The 16,987-nt window shown below is 63.2% G+C and overlaps 1 protein-coding gene across 2 annotated transcripts in view; it reads right to left on the reverse strand.

Moving 5' to 3' along the window:
• Positions 1-1,599: 1,599 nt before the first annotated feature.
• ndufv3 (NADH:ubiquinone oxidoreductase subunit V3) overlaps positions 1,600-16,987 on the reverse strand; it is a 28,172-nt gene continuing 12,784 nt past the window's right edge. The window contains exons 2-3 of one of the 2 annotated variants that reach the window (XM_072513046.1): positions 4,877-5,710; positions 1,600-1,867 (exon numbers count right to left, since the gene is read on the reverse strand). In XM_072513046.1, coding sequence (XP_072369147.1) covers positions 1,695-1,867; positions 4,877-5,710 — 1,007 coding nt within the window. In that variant the 3' untranslated portion in view covers positions 1,600-1,694. The remainder of the gene's footprint in view (positions 1,868-4,876; positions 5,711-16,987) is intronic. The other variant, XR_011948577.1, reaches the window with a different exon arrangement.

Genomic DNA, 16,987 nt, shown 5'->3' on the forward strand with positions numbered 1-16,987 from the left:
GATGATTGATGCAGGTAGGGCAGTGGATGTTGTCTATATGGACTTCAGTAAGGCCTTTGACAAGGTCCCTCATTGTAGACTAGTACAAAAGGTGAAGTCACACGGGATCAGGGGTGAGCTGGCAAGGTGGATACAGAACTGGCTAGGTCATAGAAGGCAGAGAGTAGCAATGGAAGGATGCTTTTCTAATTGGAGGGCTGTGACAAGTGGTGTTCCACAGGGGTCAGTGCTGGGACCTTTGCTCTTTGTAGTATATATAAATGATTTGGAGGAAAATGTAACTGGTCTGATTAGTAAGTTTGCAGACGACACAAGGTTGGTGGAATTGCGGATAGCGATGAGGACTGTCAGAGGATACAGCAGGATTTAGATTGTTTGGAGACTTGGGCGGAGAGATGGCAGATGGAGTTTAATCCGGACAAATGTGAGGTAATGCCTTTTGGAAGGTCTAATGCAGGTAGGGAATATACAGTGAATGGTAGAACCCTCAAGAGTATTGAAAGTCAAAGAGATCTAGGAGTACAGGTCCACAGGTCACTGAAAGGGGCAACACAGGTGGAGAAGGTAGTCAAGAAGGCATACGGCATGCTTGCCTTCATTGGCCAGGGCATTGAGTATAAGAATTGGCAAGTCATGTTGCAGCTGTATAGAACCTTAGTTAGGCCACACTTGGGAGTATAGTGTTCAATTCTGGTCGCCACACTACCAGAAGGATGTGGAGGCTTTAGAGAGGGTGCAGAAGAGATTTACCAGGATGTTGCCTGGTATGGAGGGTATTAGCTATGAGGAGAGATTGAATAAACTGGGATTGTTCTCCCTTGAGAGATAGAGGCTGAGGGGCGACCTGATAGAAGTTTATGAAATTATGAGGGGTATAAATAGGGTGAACAGTTGGACACTTTTTCCCAGGGCAAAAATGACAATGACAAGGGGGCACAAGTTCAAGGTGAGGGGGGACAGGTTCAGTGGAGATGTGCGGGGGATGTTTTTTACCCAGAGGTTGGGGGTGGTCTGGAATGCACGGCCAAGTGAGGTGGTTGAGGCAGATACGTTAGCGACCTTTAAGACTTATGTGGATAGACACATGAACAGACTGGGTGCAGAAGGATACAGGCAGTTGGTCTGGATAGGACACGTGATCGGCGCAGGCTTGGAGGGCCGAAGGGCCTGTACCTGTGCTGTATTGCTCTTTGTTCTTGTTTTTATTTCAGATCTCCAGCATTTGCAGGGATTTGCTTTTATCTGATAATTTGCTTTTAGCTTCAGTTTTGTTCTGGTGAATCTCCTCAGCAAAGAAATAAACCACTTTGGGCCTGGTGGTGAGGCTCCGTGAACAGGCCACTGCTGTGCCGAGTGTATCCCTATCACTCAATTGTGTATCTGTTAGCAAAACTGTTACTGTAAAATTAATGGGTTCTAGCTATAGAAATCAACCCAAGTGCTGAGAGTTGGGATCCAAAGGAGGTTATTCCTCACATTCGTCACTCCTGGAGGCAAGGGGAGGAACGAGTGTGTCCATTTTCCAGTGAGCAGTGAGATAGGCTCATTCAGCAGTATGCAGCTAAACACGGAACCAGGAAGAAGGTTGTCGACATTAAAGACATTTGAACAAATGATTTTTATTGACATTTAGCTCGTGTTCTGTAAATATTGTTGCCTACTTGAGGCACCAGCTGACCACAAGTTGTGAGGATTCAGTGGCGAGGAGACTTCCTTCCTGAAGAGGGCTGAGGTAACCTGTACTTTGCCATCTCCATGTCCAGGTCTACAAAGGTGAGTGGGGTGTAATCGTGATGCTGGGTGTTCTTGTAGGTGGAAGTGTCCAATCCTTCCTCAACAGACTCCTGCACAGGTTTTTCCATCGACTCTGCACAAAATACAAACAAAATTCACTTTGAGAAAATGTTCTTTACAGACATTGAGTATTCCAGTTTGCCATAACATCCTCGCCTCTGGGAGTTTCCCAGCCTCCTGGGCGACAAATTTCATTCCCAATGGAGGAACGCAGATAGAATTTATCATAGAATTTACAGTGCAGAAGGAGGCCATTCAGCCCATCGAGTCTGCACCGGCTCTTGGAAAGAGCACCCGACCCAAGCCCACATCTCCACCCTATCCCCATCACCCAGTAACCCCACCCAACACTAAGGGCAATTTTGGACACGAAGGGCAATTTTGGTCACTAAGGGCAATTGATCATGGCCAATCCACCTAACCTGCACATCTTTGGACAATGGGAGGAAACCGGAGCACCCGGAGGAAACCCACGCACATACGGGGAGGATGTGCAGACTCCGCACAGACAGTGACCCGAGCCGGAATCGAACCTGGGACCCTGGAGCTGTGAAGCAATTGTGCTAACCACCATGCTACCGTGCTGCACAGGCAGAGTGGGAATGGGTGACGATCAGCTAGTTGAGGAGAACCAGGCACGTAGAGCAGGAGTCCCTATGTCGATCTCTTGTTTTCCATTTTGGATACTGGTGAGGGCGATGGCTGAGGTGTTCGGCAAGTGCCAAGTCCATGGCACCAGGCGTGACACAGCAAGGGCCAGGTCCATGGCACCAGGCGTGACGCAGCAGGAGCCAGGTCCATGGCACCAGGAGTGACTCAGCAAGTGTCAGGTCCATGGCACCACGAGGACGCAGCAGGAGCCAGGTCCATGGCACCAGGAGTGACACAGCTACACAGGAGGGGAGAAAGAGCAGAAAGGCCACAATAATCTGCGATTCTTTAGTTACGGAACACATTCATTTCTGTGGCTGTAGATATGGCTCCAGGATAGTACATTGCCTCCTCACTCACCCTCGCTCTCAGCGTCACCCTCGCTCACAGCGTCACCCTCGCTCACAGCGTCACCCTCGCTCACAACCTCACCCTCACCCAGTCAATCTCATTCTCACTCACCCAACCTCACCCTCACGGAGCCTCATCCTCGCTCACAGCCTCACCCTCACCCAGCCTCGCTCGACCAGCCCCGCCCTCACTCGACCAGCCCCGCCCTCACTCGACCAGCCCCGCCCTCACTCGACCAGCCCCGCCCTCACTCGACCAGCCCCGCCCTCACTCGACCAGCCCCGCCCTCACTCGACCAGCCCCGCCCTCACTCGCCCAGCCCCGCCCTCACTCGCCCAGCCCCGCCCTCACTCGCCCAGCCCCGCCCTCACTCGCCCAGCCCTCACTCGCCCAGCCCCGCCCTCACTCGCCCAGCCCCGCCCTCACTCGCCCAGCCCCGCCCTCACTCGCCCAGCCCCACCCTCACTCGCCCAGCCTCACCCTCACTCGCCCAGCCTCACCCTCACTCACAACCTTCGCTCACCCAGCAGACAAGTGGCAGGTGAAGTTCAATTCTGGGAAGTGGGGGGTGATTCAATTTGACAGGAAGAATATGGAGGAACAGTAAAAAATAAAGGGAGAAAGTTTGAAGGAGGGTGAGGAAGAGAGGGAGCTTGGTGTTCATGTACATAAGTCAGTGAAGATGGTGGGGCATGTTGAGAGAGCAGTTAATAAACCAGATAATATCATCGGCTTCATTAATAGGGGCATTAAGTACAAGAGTAAAGTGATCACGTTGAACTTGTAGAAGACACTAGTTAGGTCTTGTCTGGAGCACTGCATCCAGCTGTTGACACCAAACTTGAGGAAGGACATGACGGCGTTGGAGAAAGTACAGCGGCGATTGACAAGAATGATCGAAGGATAAAGACCTGTGGCTATGAGGATGGATTGGAGAGGTTGGGGCTGGTTTCCTTGGAGAGAAGAAGCCCGAGAGGAGACGTGATCGAGATATTCAAGATCCTGAGGGGTATGGACAGGGGAAATAGAAACTGTTCCCACTCCAGAGTATCAAGAACTAGAGGATGCAGATTCAAAATCATGGCCAAAGGAGTAGAAGTGATGTGAGGAGAAAACCTTTCACCCAGAAGGTTGTTAGATTCTGGAGAAACTTGCCGAGAGGGTGGTGGAGGCAGTGTGGAGCGAGGTATTGAAAGGGGATTGAGATTGAGATCTGAAAAGAAGGAATGGGCAAGGTTACAGGGATAAGGCAGGAGCGGGATCGGATAAAATGCTCTTTAATCCAGTGCTGACCGGGTGGCTGAATGGCCTGCTTCACCTCTGTAAACATTTTGTGATTTGACTCACTGAGCCGGCCAAGCAGCATTTTCAACAATTGCTCCGGGGCCACATGGAGAGGGAGGGGCTTTGTGGAGCCCAGGCAGCCTGGGGGTCGCAGGTTGGGGGTCGCGGGGCTTTGTGGAGCCCAGGCAGCCTGGGGGTCGCAGGTTGGGGGTCGCGGGGCTTTGTGGAGCCCAGGCAGCCTGGGGGTCGCAGGTTGGGGGTCGCGGGGCTTTGTGGAGCCCAGGCAGCCTGGGGGTCGCAGGTTGGGGGTCGCGGGGCTTTGTGGAGCCCAGGCAGCCTGGGGGTCGCAGGTTGGGGGTCGTGGGGCTTTGTGGAGCCCAGGCAGCCTGGGGGTCGCAGGTTGGGGGTCGTGGGGCTTTGTGGAGCCCAGGCAGCCTGGGGGTCCCAGGTTTGGGGTCGCAGGTTGGGGGTCGCGGGGCTTTGTGGAGCACAGGCAGCCAGGGGGTCACAGGTTGGGGGTCGTGGGGCTTTGTGGAGCCCAGGCAGCCTGGGGGTCGTGGGGCTTTGTGGAGCCCAGGCAGCCTGGGGGTCGCAGGTTGGGGGTCGCGGGGCTTTGTGGAGCACAGGCAGCCTGGGGGTCGCAGGTTGGGGGTCGCGGGTTGGACAGTGTCTGACCTCACAGTATTTTAAAAGCTTGTATGAGGCACTTTCTCTTCAGACTGTGAATTCTCAGTTCTAGAAGCTGCCCTGACTGCAATTAATGAAGCTCATTGCTGAGGTGGAAAGAGTCGAGTACCCTGAGGCATCGCAGCCATATCTGGGACACCAGCTTCTGGAGTTCCCTCCTTCGCCCACTTGTGCTCTGGTTCTGGCCTCTCGCCCGGAGCTGGGAGCAGCCATTCTTTCAGTGAGCTGCTCGCTGTGCTTTCTTCAGTAACGGGTTTGGTTATTGGGAGAGATCTTGCTCCTGGTGTTGTTACCGTAGCTTTGTCTCCGGCACAAATTTCACTGCTTGCCATCATTCGGTTCCCCTGTCTTGTCGATTCCCTGTGGCCAGTTTGGGCTTTTCTCTCCTCACACGTGCTCACCCCTGTGGAAGTGGAGTCCTTGGACTCTGGCACGTTGACATCTTGGCAGACCTCGTCTGGCTCTCTGACCAGGCCTCCACGCTCCACCTCTTTCCTTTCCCGTGTCTGCTCAGCAGCCCTGCCTGGGCTGGAATGGATAGGAAGACGCTTTGGCAATTCAGCAGCAGACTTTCCAGCATCTTCCGTCACAGTTTCTTCATCTGAGTCGGAGCTGGAGTCGGAACTGGAATCTGAGCCGGAGCGGGAGTCGGAGCGGGAGCGCGAGTCGGAGCTGCGGATGGCCTCTTCTTCAGCACCAACTGATTTCCCAGTCACAGAGTCTCTGCTGGCAGCAGAGTGAACGACTGCCATTGACCGTTCACCACCTTCTAGAATGTTCTGTGCAGAGGCAAGTGTCTCTCCCAATACTGGGATTGGGCCAAAATCTCTCCTGGGAAAAAGCAGCACTGTTTTCCTGGATAAGAGGATTGTTCGCTGCGTGTTGTTTATCTCTGGAGATTGATTGTGGGAATCGCTGCTGAATAAGACCTCAGCCTCAGTCCCTGTGTGACAGACGGTGAAGGACAAGGTCAGCACGGCGCACGGACACTTATTGCCAAGCAGTCCAGCTCTATCTACTGCAGCCATCAGAGTATTGCCAGCTAAGGAAAGCCAAAGCATAAAAAGGAACACTTGCATTCTGTCTCCTTAAATCTTCCGGCGAGTGTAAAATGACAATCTAAGAGTTGAGCACGATCCATTCCTCTAGAACATTCCAAACAAGAGACAGGAATTCAACCACTGAACCAATAGTCAGTGTTTGCTGCAGGATTGGCGACCAACAGACAATATTATCAAATGCAGGTAGGGAGGAGAGGGGAAGAGACAGAGAGAAAGAGACTGCGAGGGGAGAGAGAGAGAGAGACTGCGAGGGGAGAGAGAGAGAGAGACTGCGAGGGGAGAGAGAGAGAGAGACTGCGAGGGGAGAGAGAGAGAGAGACTGCGAGGGGAGAGAGAGAGAGAGACTGCGAGGGGAGAGAGAGAGAGAGACTGCGAGGGGAGAGAGAGAGAGAGACTGCGAGGGGAGAGAGAGAGAGAGACTGCGAGGGGAGAGAGAGAGAGAGACTGCGAGGGGAGAGAGAGAGAGAGACTGCGAGGGGAGAGAGAGAGAGAGAGACTGCGAGGGGAGAGAGAGAGAGAGAGACTGCGAGGGGAGAGAGAGAGAGAGAGACTGGGAGGGGAGAGAGAGAGAGAGAGACTGCGAGGGGAGAGAGAGAGAGAGAGACTGCGAGGGGAGAGAGAGAGAGAGAGACTGCGAGGGGAGAGAGAGAGAGAGAGACTGCGAGGGGAGAGAGAGAGAGAGAGACTGCGAGGGGAGGGGGACTGCGAGGGGAGGGGGACTGCGAGGGGAGGGGGACTGCGAGGGGAGGGGGACTGCGAGGGGAGGGGGACTGCGAGGGGAGGGGGACTGCGAGGGGAGGGGGACTGCGAGGGGAGGGGGACTGCGAGGGGAGGGGGACTGCGAGGGGAGGGGGACTGCGAGGGGAGGGGGACTGCCAGGGGAGGGGGACTGCCAGGGGAGGGGGACTGCCAGGGGAGGGGGACTGCCAGGGGAGGGGGACTGCCAGGGGAGGGGGACTGCCAGGGGAGGGGGACTGCCAGGGGAGGGGGACTGCCAGGGGAGGGGGACTGCCAGGGGAGGGGGACTGCCAGGGGAGGGGGACTGCCAGGGGAGGGAGACTGCCAGGGGAGGGAGACTGCCAGGGGAGGGAGACTGCCAGGGGAGGGAGACTGCCAGGGGAGGGAGACTGCCAGGGGAGGGAGACTGCCAGGGGAGGGAGACTGCCAGGGGAGGGAGACTGCCAGGGGAGGGAGACTGCCAGGGGAGGGAGGCTGCGAGGGGAGGGAGGCTGCGAGGGGAGGGAGGCTGCGAGGGGAGGGAGGCTGCGAGGGGAGGGAGGCTGCGAGGGGAGGGAGACTGCGAGGGGAGAGAGGGAGACTGCGAGGGGAGAGAGGGAGACTGCGAGGGGAGAGAGGGAGACTGCGAGGGGAGACAGCGAGGGGAGAGAGGGGGACTGCGAGGGGAGGGGGACTGCGAGGGGAGGAGGACTGCGAGGGGAGGGGGACTGCGAGGGGAGGGGGACTGCGAGGGGAGGGGGACTGCGAGGGGAGGGGGACTGCGAGGGGAGGGGGACTGCGAGGGGAGGGGGACTGCGAGGGGAGGGGGACTGCGAGGGGAGGGGGACTGCGAGGGGAGGGGGACTGCGAGGGGAGGGGGACTGCGAGGGGAGGGGGACTGCGAGGGGAGGGGGACTGCGAGGGGAGGGGGACTGCCAGGGGAGGGGGACTGCCAGGGGAGGGGGACTGCCAGGGGAGGGGGACTGCCAGGGGAGGGGGACTGCCAGGGGAGGGGGACTGCCAGGGGAGGGGGACTGCCAGGGGAGGGGGACTGCCAGGGGAGGGGGACTGCCAGGGGGGGGACTGCCAGGGGAGGGGGACTGCCAGGGGAGGGGGACTGCCAGGGGAGGGGGACTGCCAGGGGAGGGGGACTGCCAGGGGAGGGGGACTGCCAGGGGAGGGGGACTGCCAGGGGAGGGAGACTGCCAGGGGAGGGAGACTGCCAGGGGAGGGAGACTGCCAGGGGAGGGAGACTGCCAGGGGAGGGAGACTGCCAGGGGAGGGAGACTGCCAGGGGAGGGAGACTGCCAGGGGAGGGAGACTGCCAGGGGAGGGAGACTGCCAGGGGAGGGAGACTGCCAGGGGAGGGAGACTGCCAGGGGAGGGAGACTGCCAGGGGAGGGAGACTGCCAGGGGAGGGAGACTGCCAGGGGAGGGAGACTGCCAGGGGAGGGAGACTGCCAGGGGAGGGAGACTGCCAGGGGAGGGAGACTGCCAGGGGAGGGAGACTGCCAGGGGAGGGAGACTGCCAGGGGAGGGAGACTGCCAGGGGAGGGAGACTGCCAGGGGAGGGAGACTGCCAGGGGAGGGAGACTGCCAGGGGAGGGAGACTGCCAGGGGAGGGAGACTGCCAGGGGAGGGAGACTGCCAGGGGAGGGAGACTGCCAGGGGAGGGAGACTGCCAGGGGAGGGAGACTGCCAGGGGAGGGAGACTGCCAGGGGAGGGAGACTGCCAGGGGAGGGAGACTGCCAGGGGAGGGAGACTGCCAGGGGAGGGAGACTGCCAGGGGAGGGAGACTGCCAGGGGAGGGAGACTGCCAGGGGAGGGAGACTGCCAGGGGAGGGAGACTGCCAGGGGAGGGAGACTGCGAGGGGAGGGAGACTGCGAGGGGAGGGAGACTGCGAGGGGAGGGAGACTGCGAGGGGAGGGAGACTGCGAGGGGAGGGAGACTGCGAGGGGAGGGGGACTGCGAGGGGAGGGGGACTGCGAGGGGAGGGGGACTGCGAGGGGAGGGGGACTGCGAGGGGAGGGGGACTGCGAGGGGAGGGGGACTGCGAGGCGAGGGGGACTGCGAGGCGAGGGGGACTGCGAGGGGAGGGGGACTGCGAGGGGAGGGGGACTGCGAGGGGAGGGGGACTGCGAGGGGAGGGGGACTGCGAGGGGAGGGGGACTGCGAGGGGAGGGGGACTGCGAGGGGAGGGGGACTGCGAGGGGAGGGGGACAGCGAGGGGAGGGAGACTGCCAGGGGAGGGAGACTGCCAGGGGAGAGAGAGAGAGAGACTGCGAGGGGAGAGAGAGAGAGAGACTGCGAGGGGAGAGAGAGAGAGAGACTGCGAGGGGAGAGAGAGAGAGAGACTGCGACGGGAGAGAGAGAGAGAGACTGCGAGGGGAGAGAGAGAGACTGCGAGGGGAGAGAGAGAGACTGCGAGGGGAGAGAGAGAGAGAGACTGCGAGGGGAGAGAGAGAGAGACTGCGAGGGGAGAGAGAGAGAGAGAGAGAGACTGCGAGGGGAGAGAGAGAGAGAGACTGCGAGGGGAGAGAGAGAGAGAGACTGCGAGGGGAGAGAGAGAGAGAGACTGCGAGGGGAGAGAGAGAGACTGCGAGGGGAGGGGGACTGCGAGGGGAGGGGGACTGCGAGGGGAGGGGGACTGCGAGGGGAGGGGGACTGCGAGGGGAGGGGGACTGCGAGGGGAGGGGGACTGCGAGGGGAGGGGGACTGCGAGGGGAGGGGGACTGCGAGGGGAGGGGGACTGCGAGGGGAGGGGGACTGCGAGGGGAGGGGGACTGCGAGGGGAGGGGGACTGCGAGGGGAGGGGGACTGCGAGGGGAGGGGGACTGCGAGGGGAGGGGGACTGCGAGGGGAGGGGGACTGCGAGGGAGGGGGACTGCGAGGGGAGGGGGACTGCGAGGGGAGGGGGACTGCGAGGGGAGGTGGACTGCGAGGGGAGGGGGACTGCGAGGGGAGGGGGACTGCGAGGGGAGGGGGACTGCGAGGGGAGGGGGACTGCGAGGGGAGGGGGACTGCGAGGGGAGGGGGACTGCGAGGGGAGAGGGACTGCGAGGGGAGAGAGACTGCGGGGGGAGAGAGACTGCGGGGGGAGAGAGACTGCGGGGGGAGAGAGACAGCGAGGGGAGAGAGACTGCGGGGGGAGAGAGACTGCGGGGGGAGAGAGACTGCGGGGGGAGAGAGACTGCGGGGGGAGAGAGACTGCGGGGGGAGAGAGACTGCGGGGGGAGAGAGACTGCGGGGGGAGAGAGACTGCGGGGGGAGAGAGACTGCGGGGGGAGAGAGACTGCGGGGGGAGAGAGACTGCGGGGGGAGAGAGACTGCGGGGGGAGAGAGACTGCGGGGGGAGAGAGACTGCGGGGGGAGAGAGACTGCGGGGGGAGAGAGACTGCGGGGGGAGAGAGACTGCGAGGGGAGAGAGACTGCGAGGGGAGAGAGACTGCGAGGGGAGAGAGAGGGAGACTGCGAGGGGAGAGAGACTGCGAGGGGAGAGAGACTGCGAGGGGAGAGAGACTGCGAGGGGAGAGAGACTGCGAGGGGAGAGAGACTGCGAGGGGAGAGAGACTGCGAGGGGAGAGAGACTGCGAGGGGAGAGAGACTGCGAGGGGAGAGAGACTGCGAGGGGAGGGAGACTGCGAGGGGAGAGAGACTGCGAGGGGAGGGAGACTGCGAGGGGAGGGAGACTGCGAGGGGAGGGAGACTGCGAGGGGAGGGAGACTGCGAGGGGAGGGAGACTGCGAGGGGAGGGAGACTGCGAGGGGAGAGAGACTGCGAGGGGAGAGAGACTGCGAGGGGAGAGAGACTGCGAGGGGAGAGAGACTGCGAGGGGAGAGAGACTTCGAGGGGAGAGAGACTGCGAGGGGAGAGAGACTGCGAGGGAGAGAGAGGGAGACTGCGAGGGGAGAGAGGGAGACTGCGAGGGGAGAGAGACTGCGAGGGGAGAGAGACTGCGAGGGGAGAGAGACTGCGAGGGGAGAGAGACTGCGAGGGGAGAGAGACTGCGAGGGGAGGGAGACTGCGAGGGGAGGGAGACTGCGAGGGGAGGGAGACTGCGAGGGGAGGGAGACTGCGAGGGGAGGGAGACTGCGAGGGGAGGGAGACTGCGAGGGGAGGGAGACTGCGAGGGAAGGGGGACTGCCAGGGGAGGGGGACTGCCAGGGGAGGGGGACTGCCAGGGGAGGGGGACTGCCAGGGGAGGGGGACTGCCAGGGGAGGGGGACTGCCAGGGGAGGGGGACTGCCAGGGGAGGGGGACTGCCAGGGGAGGGGGACTGCCAGGGGAGGGGGACTGCCAGGGGAGGGGGACTGCCAGGGGAGGGGGACTGCCAGGGGAGGGAGACTGCCAGGGGAGGGAGACTGCCAGGGGAGGGAGACTGCCAGGGGAGGGAGACTGCCAGGGGAGGGAGACTGCCAGGGGAGGGAGACTGCCAGGGGAGGGAGACTGCCAGGGGAGGGAGACTGCCAGGGGAGGGAGACTGCCAGGGGAGGGAGACTGCCAGGGGAGGGAGACTGCCAGGGGAGGGAGACTGCCAGGGGAGGGAGACTGCCAGGGGAGGGAGACTGCCAGGGGAGGGAGACTGCCAGGGGAGGGAGACTGCCAGGGGAGGGAGACTGCCAGGGGAGGGAGACTGCCAGGGGAGGGAGACTGCCAGGGGAGGGAGACTGCCAGGGGAGGGAGACTGCCAGGGGAGGGAGACTGCCAGGGGAGGGAGACTGCCAGGGGAGGGAGACTGCCAGGGGAGGGAGACTGCCAGGGGAGGGAGACTGCCAGGGGAGGGAGACTGCCAGGGGAGGGAGACTGCCAGGGGAGGGAGACTGCCAGGGGAGGGAGACTGCCAGGGGAGGGAGACTGCCAGGGGAGGGAGACTGCCAGGGGAGGGAGACTGCCAGGGGAGGGAGACTGCCAGGGGAGGGAGACTGCCAGGGGAGGGAGACTGCCAGGGGAGGGAGACTGCCAGGGGAGGGAGACTGCCAGGGGAGGGAGACTGCCAGGGGAGGGAGACTGCCAGGGGAGGGAGACTGCCAGGGGAGGGAGACTGCGAGGGGAGGGAGACTGCGAGGGGAGGGAGACTGCGAGGGGAGGGAGACTGCGAGGGGAGGGAGACTGCGAGGGGAGGGAGACTGCGAGGGGAGGGAGACTGCGAGGGGAGGGAGACTGCGAGGGGAGGGAGACTGCGAGGGGAGGGGGACTGCGAGGGGAGGGGGACTGCGAGGGGAGGGGGACTGCGAGGGGAGGGGGACTGCGAGGGGAGGGGGACTGCGAGGGGAGGGGGACTGCGAGGGGAGGGGGACTGCGAGGCGAGGGGGACTGCGAGGGGAGGGGGACTGCGAGGGGAGGGGGACTGCGAGGGGAGGGGGACTGCGAGGGGAGGGGGACTGCGAGGCGAGGGGGACTGCGAGGCGAGGGGGACTGCGAGGCGAGGGGGACTGCGAGGGGAGGGGGACTGCGAGGGGAGGGGGACTGCGAGGGGAGGGGGACTGCGAGGGGAGGGGGACTGCGAGGGGAGGGGGACTGCGAGGGGAGGGGGACAGCGAGGGGAGGGAGACTGCCAGGGGAGGGAGACTGCCAGGGGAGAGAGAGAGAGAGACTGCGAGGGGAGAGAGAGAGAGAGACTGCGAGGGGAGAGAGAGAGAGAGACTGCGAGGGGAGAGAGAGAGAGAGACTGCGAGGGGAGAGAGAGAGAGAGACTGCGACGGGAGAGAGAGAGAGAGACTGCGAGGGGAGAGAGAGAGACTGCGAGGGGAGAGAGAGAGAGAGACTGCGAGGGGAGAGAGAGAGAGAGACTGCGAGGGGAGAGAGAGAGAGAGAGACTGCGAGGGGAGAGAGAGAGAGAGACTGCGAGGGGAGAGAGAGACTGCGAGGGGAGAGAGAGAGAGAGACTGCGAGGGGAGGGAGACTGCGAGGGGAGGGAGACTGCGAGGGGAGGGAGACTGCGAGGGGAGGGAGACTGCGAGGGGAGGGAGACTGCGAGGGGAGGGGGACTGCGAGGGGAGGGGGACTGCGAGGGGAGGGGGACTGCGAGGGGAGGGGGACTGCGAGGGGAGGGGGACTGCGAGGGGAGGGGGACTGCGAGGCGAGGGGGACTGCGAGGCGAGGGGGACTGCGAGGCGAGGGGGACTGCGAGGGGAGGGGGACTGCGAGGGGAGGGGGACTGCGAGGGGAGGGGGACTGCGAGGGGAGGGGGACTGCGAGGGGAGGGGGACAGCGAGGGGAGGGAGACTGCCAGGGGAGGGAGACTGCCAGGGGAGAGAGAGAGAGAGACTGCGAGGGGAGAGAGAGAGAGAGACTGCGAGGGGAGAGAGAGAGAGAGACTGCGAGGGGAGAGAGAGAGAGAGACTGCGAGGGGAGAGAGAGAGAGAGACTGCGACGGGAGAGAGAGAGAGAGACTGCGAGGGGAGAGAGAGAGACTGCGAGGGGAGAGAGAGAGAGAGACTGCGAGGGGAGAGAGAGAGAGAGACTGCGAGGGGAGAGAGAGAGAGAGAGACTGCGAGGGGAGAGAGAGAGAGAGACTGCGAGGGGAGAGAGAGACTGCGAGGGGAGAGAGAGAGAGAGACTGCGAGGGGAGAGAGAGAGAGAGACTGCGAGGGGAGAGAGAGAGAGAGACTGCGAGGGGAGAGAGAGAGACTGCGAGGGGAGGGAGACTGCGAGGGGAGGAGGACTGCGAGGGGAGGGGGACTGCGAGGGGAGGGGGACTGCGAGGGGAGGGGGACTGCGAGGGGAGGGGGACTGCGAGGGGAGGGGGACTGCGAGGGGAGGGGGACTGCGAGGGGAGGGGGACTGCGAGGGGAGGGGGACTGCGAGGGGAGGGGGACTGCGAGGGGAGGGGGACTGCGAGGGGAGGGGGACTGCGAGGGGAGGGGGACTGCGAGGGGAGGGGGACTGCGAGGGGAGGGGGACTGCGAGGGGAGGGGGACTGCGAGGGAGGGGGACTGCGAGGGGAGGGGGACTGCGAGGGGAGGGGGACTGCGAGGGGAGGTGGACTGCGAGGGGAGGGGGACTGCGAGGGGAGGGGGACTGCGAGGGGAGGGGGACTGCGAGGGGAGGGGGACTGCGAGGGGAGGGGGACTGCGAGGGGAGGGGGACTGCGAGGGGAGAGGGACTGCGAGGGGAGAGAGACTGCGGGGGGAGAGAGACTGCGGGGGGAGAGAGACTGCGGGGGGAGAGAGACAGCGAGGGGAGAGAGACTGCGGGGGGAGAGAGACTGCGGGGGGAGAGAGACTGCGGGGGGAGAGAGACTGCGGGGGGAGAGAGACTGCGGGGGGAGAGAGACTGCGGGGGGAGAGAGACTGCGGGGGGAGAGAGACTGCGAGGGGAGAGAGACTGCGAGGGGAGAGAGACTGCGAGGGAGAGAGAGGGAGACTGCGAGGGGAGAGAGACTGCGAGGGGAGAGAGACTGCGAGGGGAGAGAGACTGCGAGGGGAGAGAGACTGCGAGGGGAGAGAGACTGCGAGGGGAGAGAGACTGCGAGGGGAGAGAGACTGCGAGGGGAGAGAGACTGCGAGGGGAGAGAGACTGCGAGGGGAGAGAGACTGCGAGGGGAGAGAGACTGCGAGGGGAGGGAGACTGCGAGGGGAGGGAGACTGCGAGGGGAGGGAGACTGCGAGGGGAGGGAGACTGCGAGGGGAGGGAGACTGCGAGGGGAGGGAGACTGCGAGGGGAGGGAGACTGCGAGGGGAGGGAGACTGCGAGGGGAGGGAGACTGCGAGGGGAGGGAGACTGCGAGGGGAGGGAGACTGCGAGGGGAGGGAGACTGCGAGGGGAGAGAGACTGCGAGGGGAGAGAGACTGCGAGGGGAGAGAGACTTCGAGGGGAGAGAGACTTCGAGGGGAGAGAGACTGCGAGGGGAGAGAGACTGCGAGGGAGAGAGAGGGAGACTGCGAGGGGAGAGAGGGAGACTGCGAGGGGAGAGAGACTGCGAGGGGAGAGAGACTGCGAGGGGAGAGAGACTGCGAGGGGAGAGAGACTGCGAGGGGAGAGAGACTGCGAGGGGAGGGAGACTGCGAGGGGAGGGAGACTGCGAGGGGAGGGAGACTGCGAGGGGAGGGAGACTGCGAGGGGAGGGAGACTGCGAGGGGAGGGAGACTGCGAGGGGAGGGAGACTGCGAGGGGAGGGAGACTGCGAGGGGAGGGAGACTGCGAGGGGAGGGAGACTGCGAGGGGAGGGAGACTGCGAGGGGAGGGAGACTGCGAGGGGAGGGAGACTGCGAGGGAAGGGAGGCTGCGAGGGGAGGGAGACTGCGAGGGGAGGGAGACTGCGAGGGGAGGGAGACTGCGAGGGGAGGGAGACTGCGAGGGGAGGGAGACTGCGAGGGGAGGGAGACTGCGAGGGGAGGGAGACTGCGAGGGGAGGGAGACTGCGAGGGGAGGGAGACTGCGAGGGGAGGGAGACTGCGAGGGGAGGGAGACTGCGAGGGGAGAGAGACTGCGAGGGGAGAGAGACTGCGAGGGGAGGGAGACTGCGAGGGGAGAGAGACTGCGAGGGGAGAGAGACTGCGAGGGGAGAGAGACTGCGAGGGGAGAGAGACTGCGAGGGAGAGAGAGGGAGACTGCGAGGGGAGAGAGGGAGACTGCGAGGGGAGAGAGGGAGACTGCGAGGGAGGGGAGACTGCGAGGGAGGGGAGACTGCGAGGGAGGGGAGACTGCGAGGGGAGGGGAGACTGCGAGGGGAGACTGCGGGGGGAGACTGCGAGGGGAGACTGCGAGGGGAGAGAGAGGGAGAGACTGCGAGGGGAGAGAGAGGGAGAGACTGCGAGGGGAGAGAGACTGCGAGGGAGAGAGTGAGAGAGACTGCAAGGGAAGAGAGACTGCGAGGGGAGAGAGTCCGCGAGGGGAGAGAGTCCGCGAGGGGAGAGAGTCCGCGAGGGGAGAGAGTCCGCGAGGGGAGAGAGTCCGCGAGGGGAGAGAGACCGCGAGGGGAGAGAGACCGCGAGGGGAGAGAGACCGCGAGGGGAGAGAGACCGCGAGGGGAGAGAGACCGCGAGGGGAGAGAGACCGCGAGGGGAGAGAGACCGCGAGGGGAGAGAGACCGCGAGGGGAGAGAGACCGCGAGGGGAGAGAGACCGCGAGGGGAGACTGCGAGGGAAGAGAGACCGCGAGGGGAGTGAGACCGCGAGGGGAGTGAGACCGCGAGGGGAGAGAGACCGCGAGGGGAGAGAGACCGCGAGGGGAGAGAGACCGCGAGGGGAGAGAGACCGCGAGGGGAGAGAGACCGCGAGGGGAGAGAGACCGCGAGGGGAGAGAGACCGCGAGGGGAGAGAGACCGCGAGGGGAGAGAGAGAGACGGCGAGGGTAGAGAGAGACTGCGAGGGTAGAGAGAAACTGCGAGGGTAGAGAGAGACTGCGAGGGGACAGTGCGTGAGACGGTAATGGGCGAGGAAGACGGCGAGGGAGAGTCTGCAAGAAGCGAGGGATAGATTGCGAGGGAGACCGTTAGGGCGAGAGAGAGGGACCACGTGGGGAGAGACACTGGGACCATGTGGAGAGAGAGACACACACACAAAAAAGACGCACACACAGACTGACAAAGACAGGCAGACACGGACAAAGACACATAGATATACAAAGACACACAGAGACTGCGAGGGGAGAGGGAGAGACTGCGAGGGGAGAGAGAGACTGCGAGGGGAGAGAGAGAGAGACTGCGAGGGGAGAGAGAGAGAGACTGCGAGGGGAGAGAGAGAGAGACTGCGAGGGGAGAGAGACTGCGAGGGGAGAGAGACTGCGAGGGGAGAGAGACTGCGAGGGGAGAGAGACTGCGAGGGGAGAGAGACTGCGAGGGGAGAGAGACTGCGAGGGGAGAGAGACCGCGAGGGGAGAGAGACCGCGAGGGGAGAGAGACCGCGAGGGGAGAGAGAGAGACCGCGAGGGGAGAGAGAGAGACCGCGAGGGGAGAGAGACCGCGAGGGGAGAGAGACCGCGAGGGGAGAGAGAGAGACCGCGAGGGGAGAGAGAGAGACCGCGAGGGGAGAGAGACCGCGAGGGGAGAGAGAGAGACCGCGAGGGGAGAGAGACCGCGAGGGGAGAGAGACCGCGAGGGGAGAGAGACCGCGAGGGGAGAGAGACCGCGAGGGGAGAGAGACCGCGAGGGGAGAGAGACCGCGAGGGGAGAGAGACCGCGAGGGGAGAGAGACCGTGACGAAGGAGAGAGACCGTGACGAAGGAGAGAGACTGCAAGGGGAGAGAGAGACTGCGACGGGGGAGAGAGAGCGTGAGACGGTGATGGGTGAGAAAGATGGCGAGGGAGTCTGCGAGAAGCAAGGGTTAGATTGCGAGGGAGAGACCGTGAGGCGAGAGTGAGGGACCACGTGGAGACAGACAGAGAGACCATGTGGAGAGAGACACACACATAAAAAAGACGCACACGCACAGACTGACAAAGACAGGGAGACACAGACAAAGACACATAGAAAACGACACACAGAGTCACAGACAGTA

This window comes from Scyliorhinus torazame, chromosome 8 (genome assembly GCF_047496885.1).
Source record: "Scyliorhinus torazame isolate Kashiwa2021f chromosome 8, sScyTor2.1, whole genome shotgun sequence".
Classification (NCBI taxonomy): Eukaryota; Metazoa; Chordata; class Chondrichthyes; order Carcharhiniformes; family Scyliorhinidae; genus Scyliorhinus; species Scyliorhinus torazame.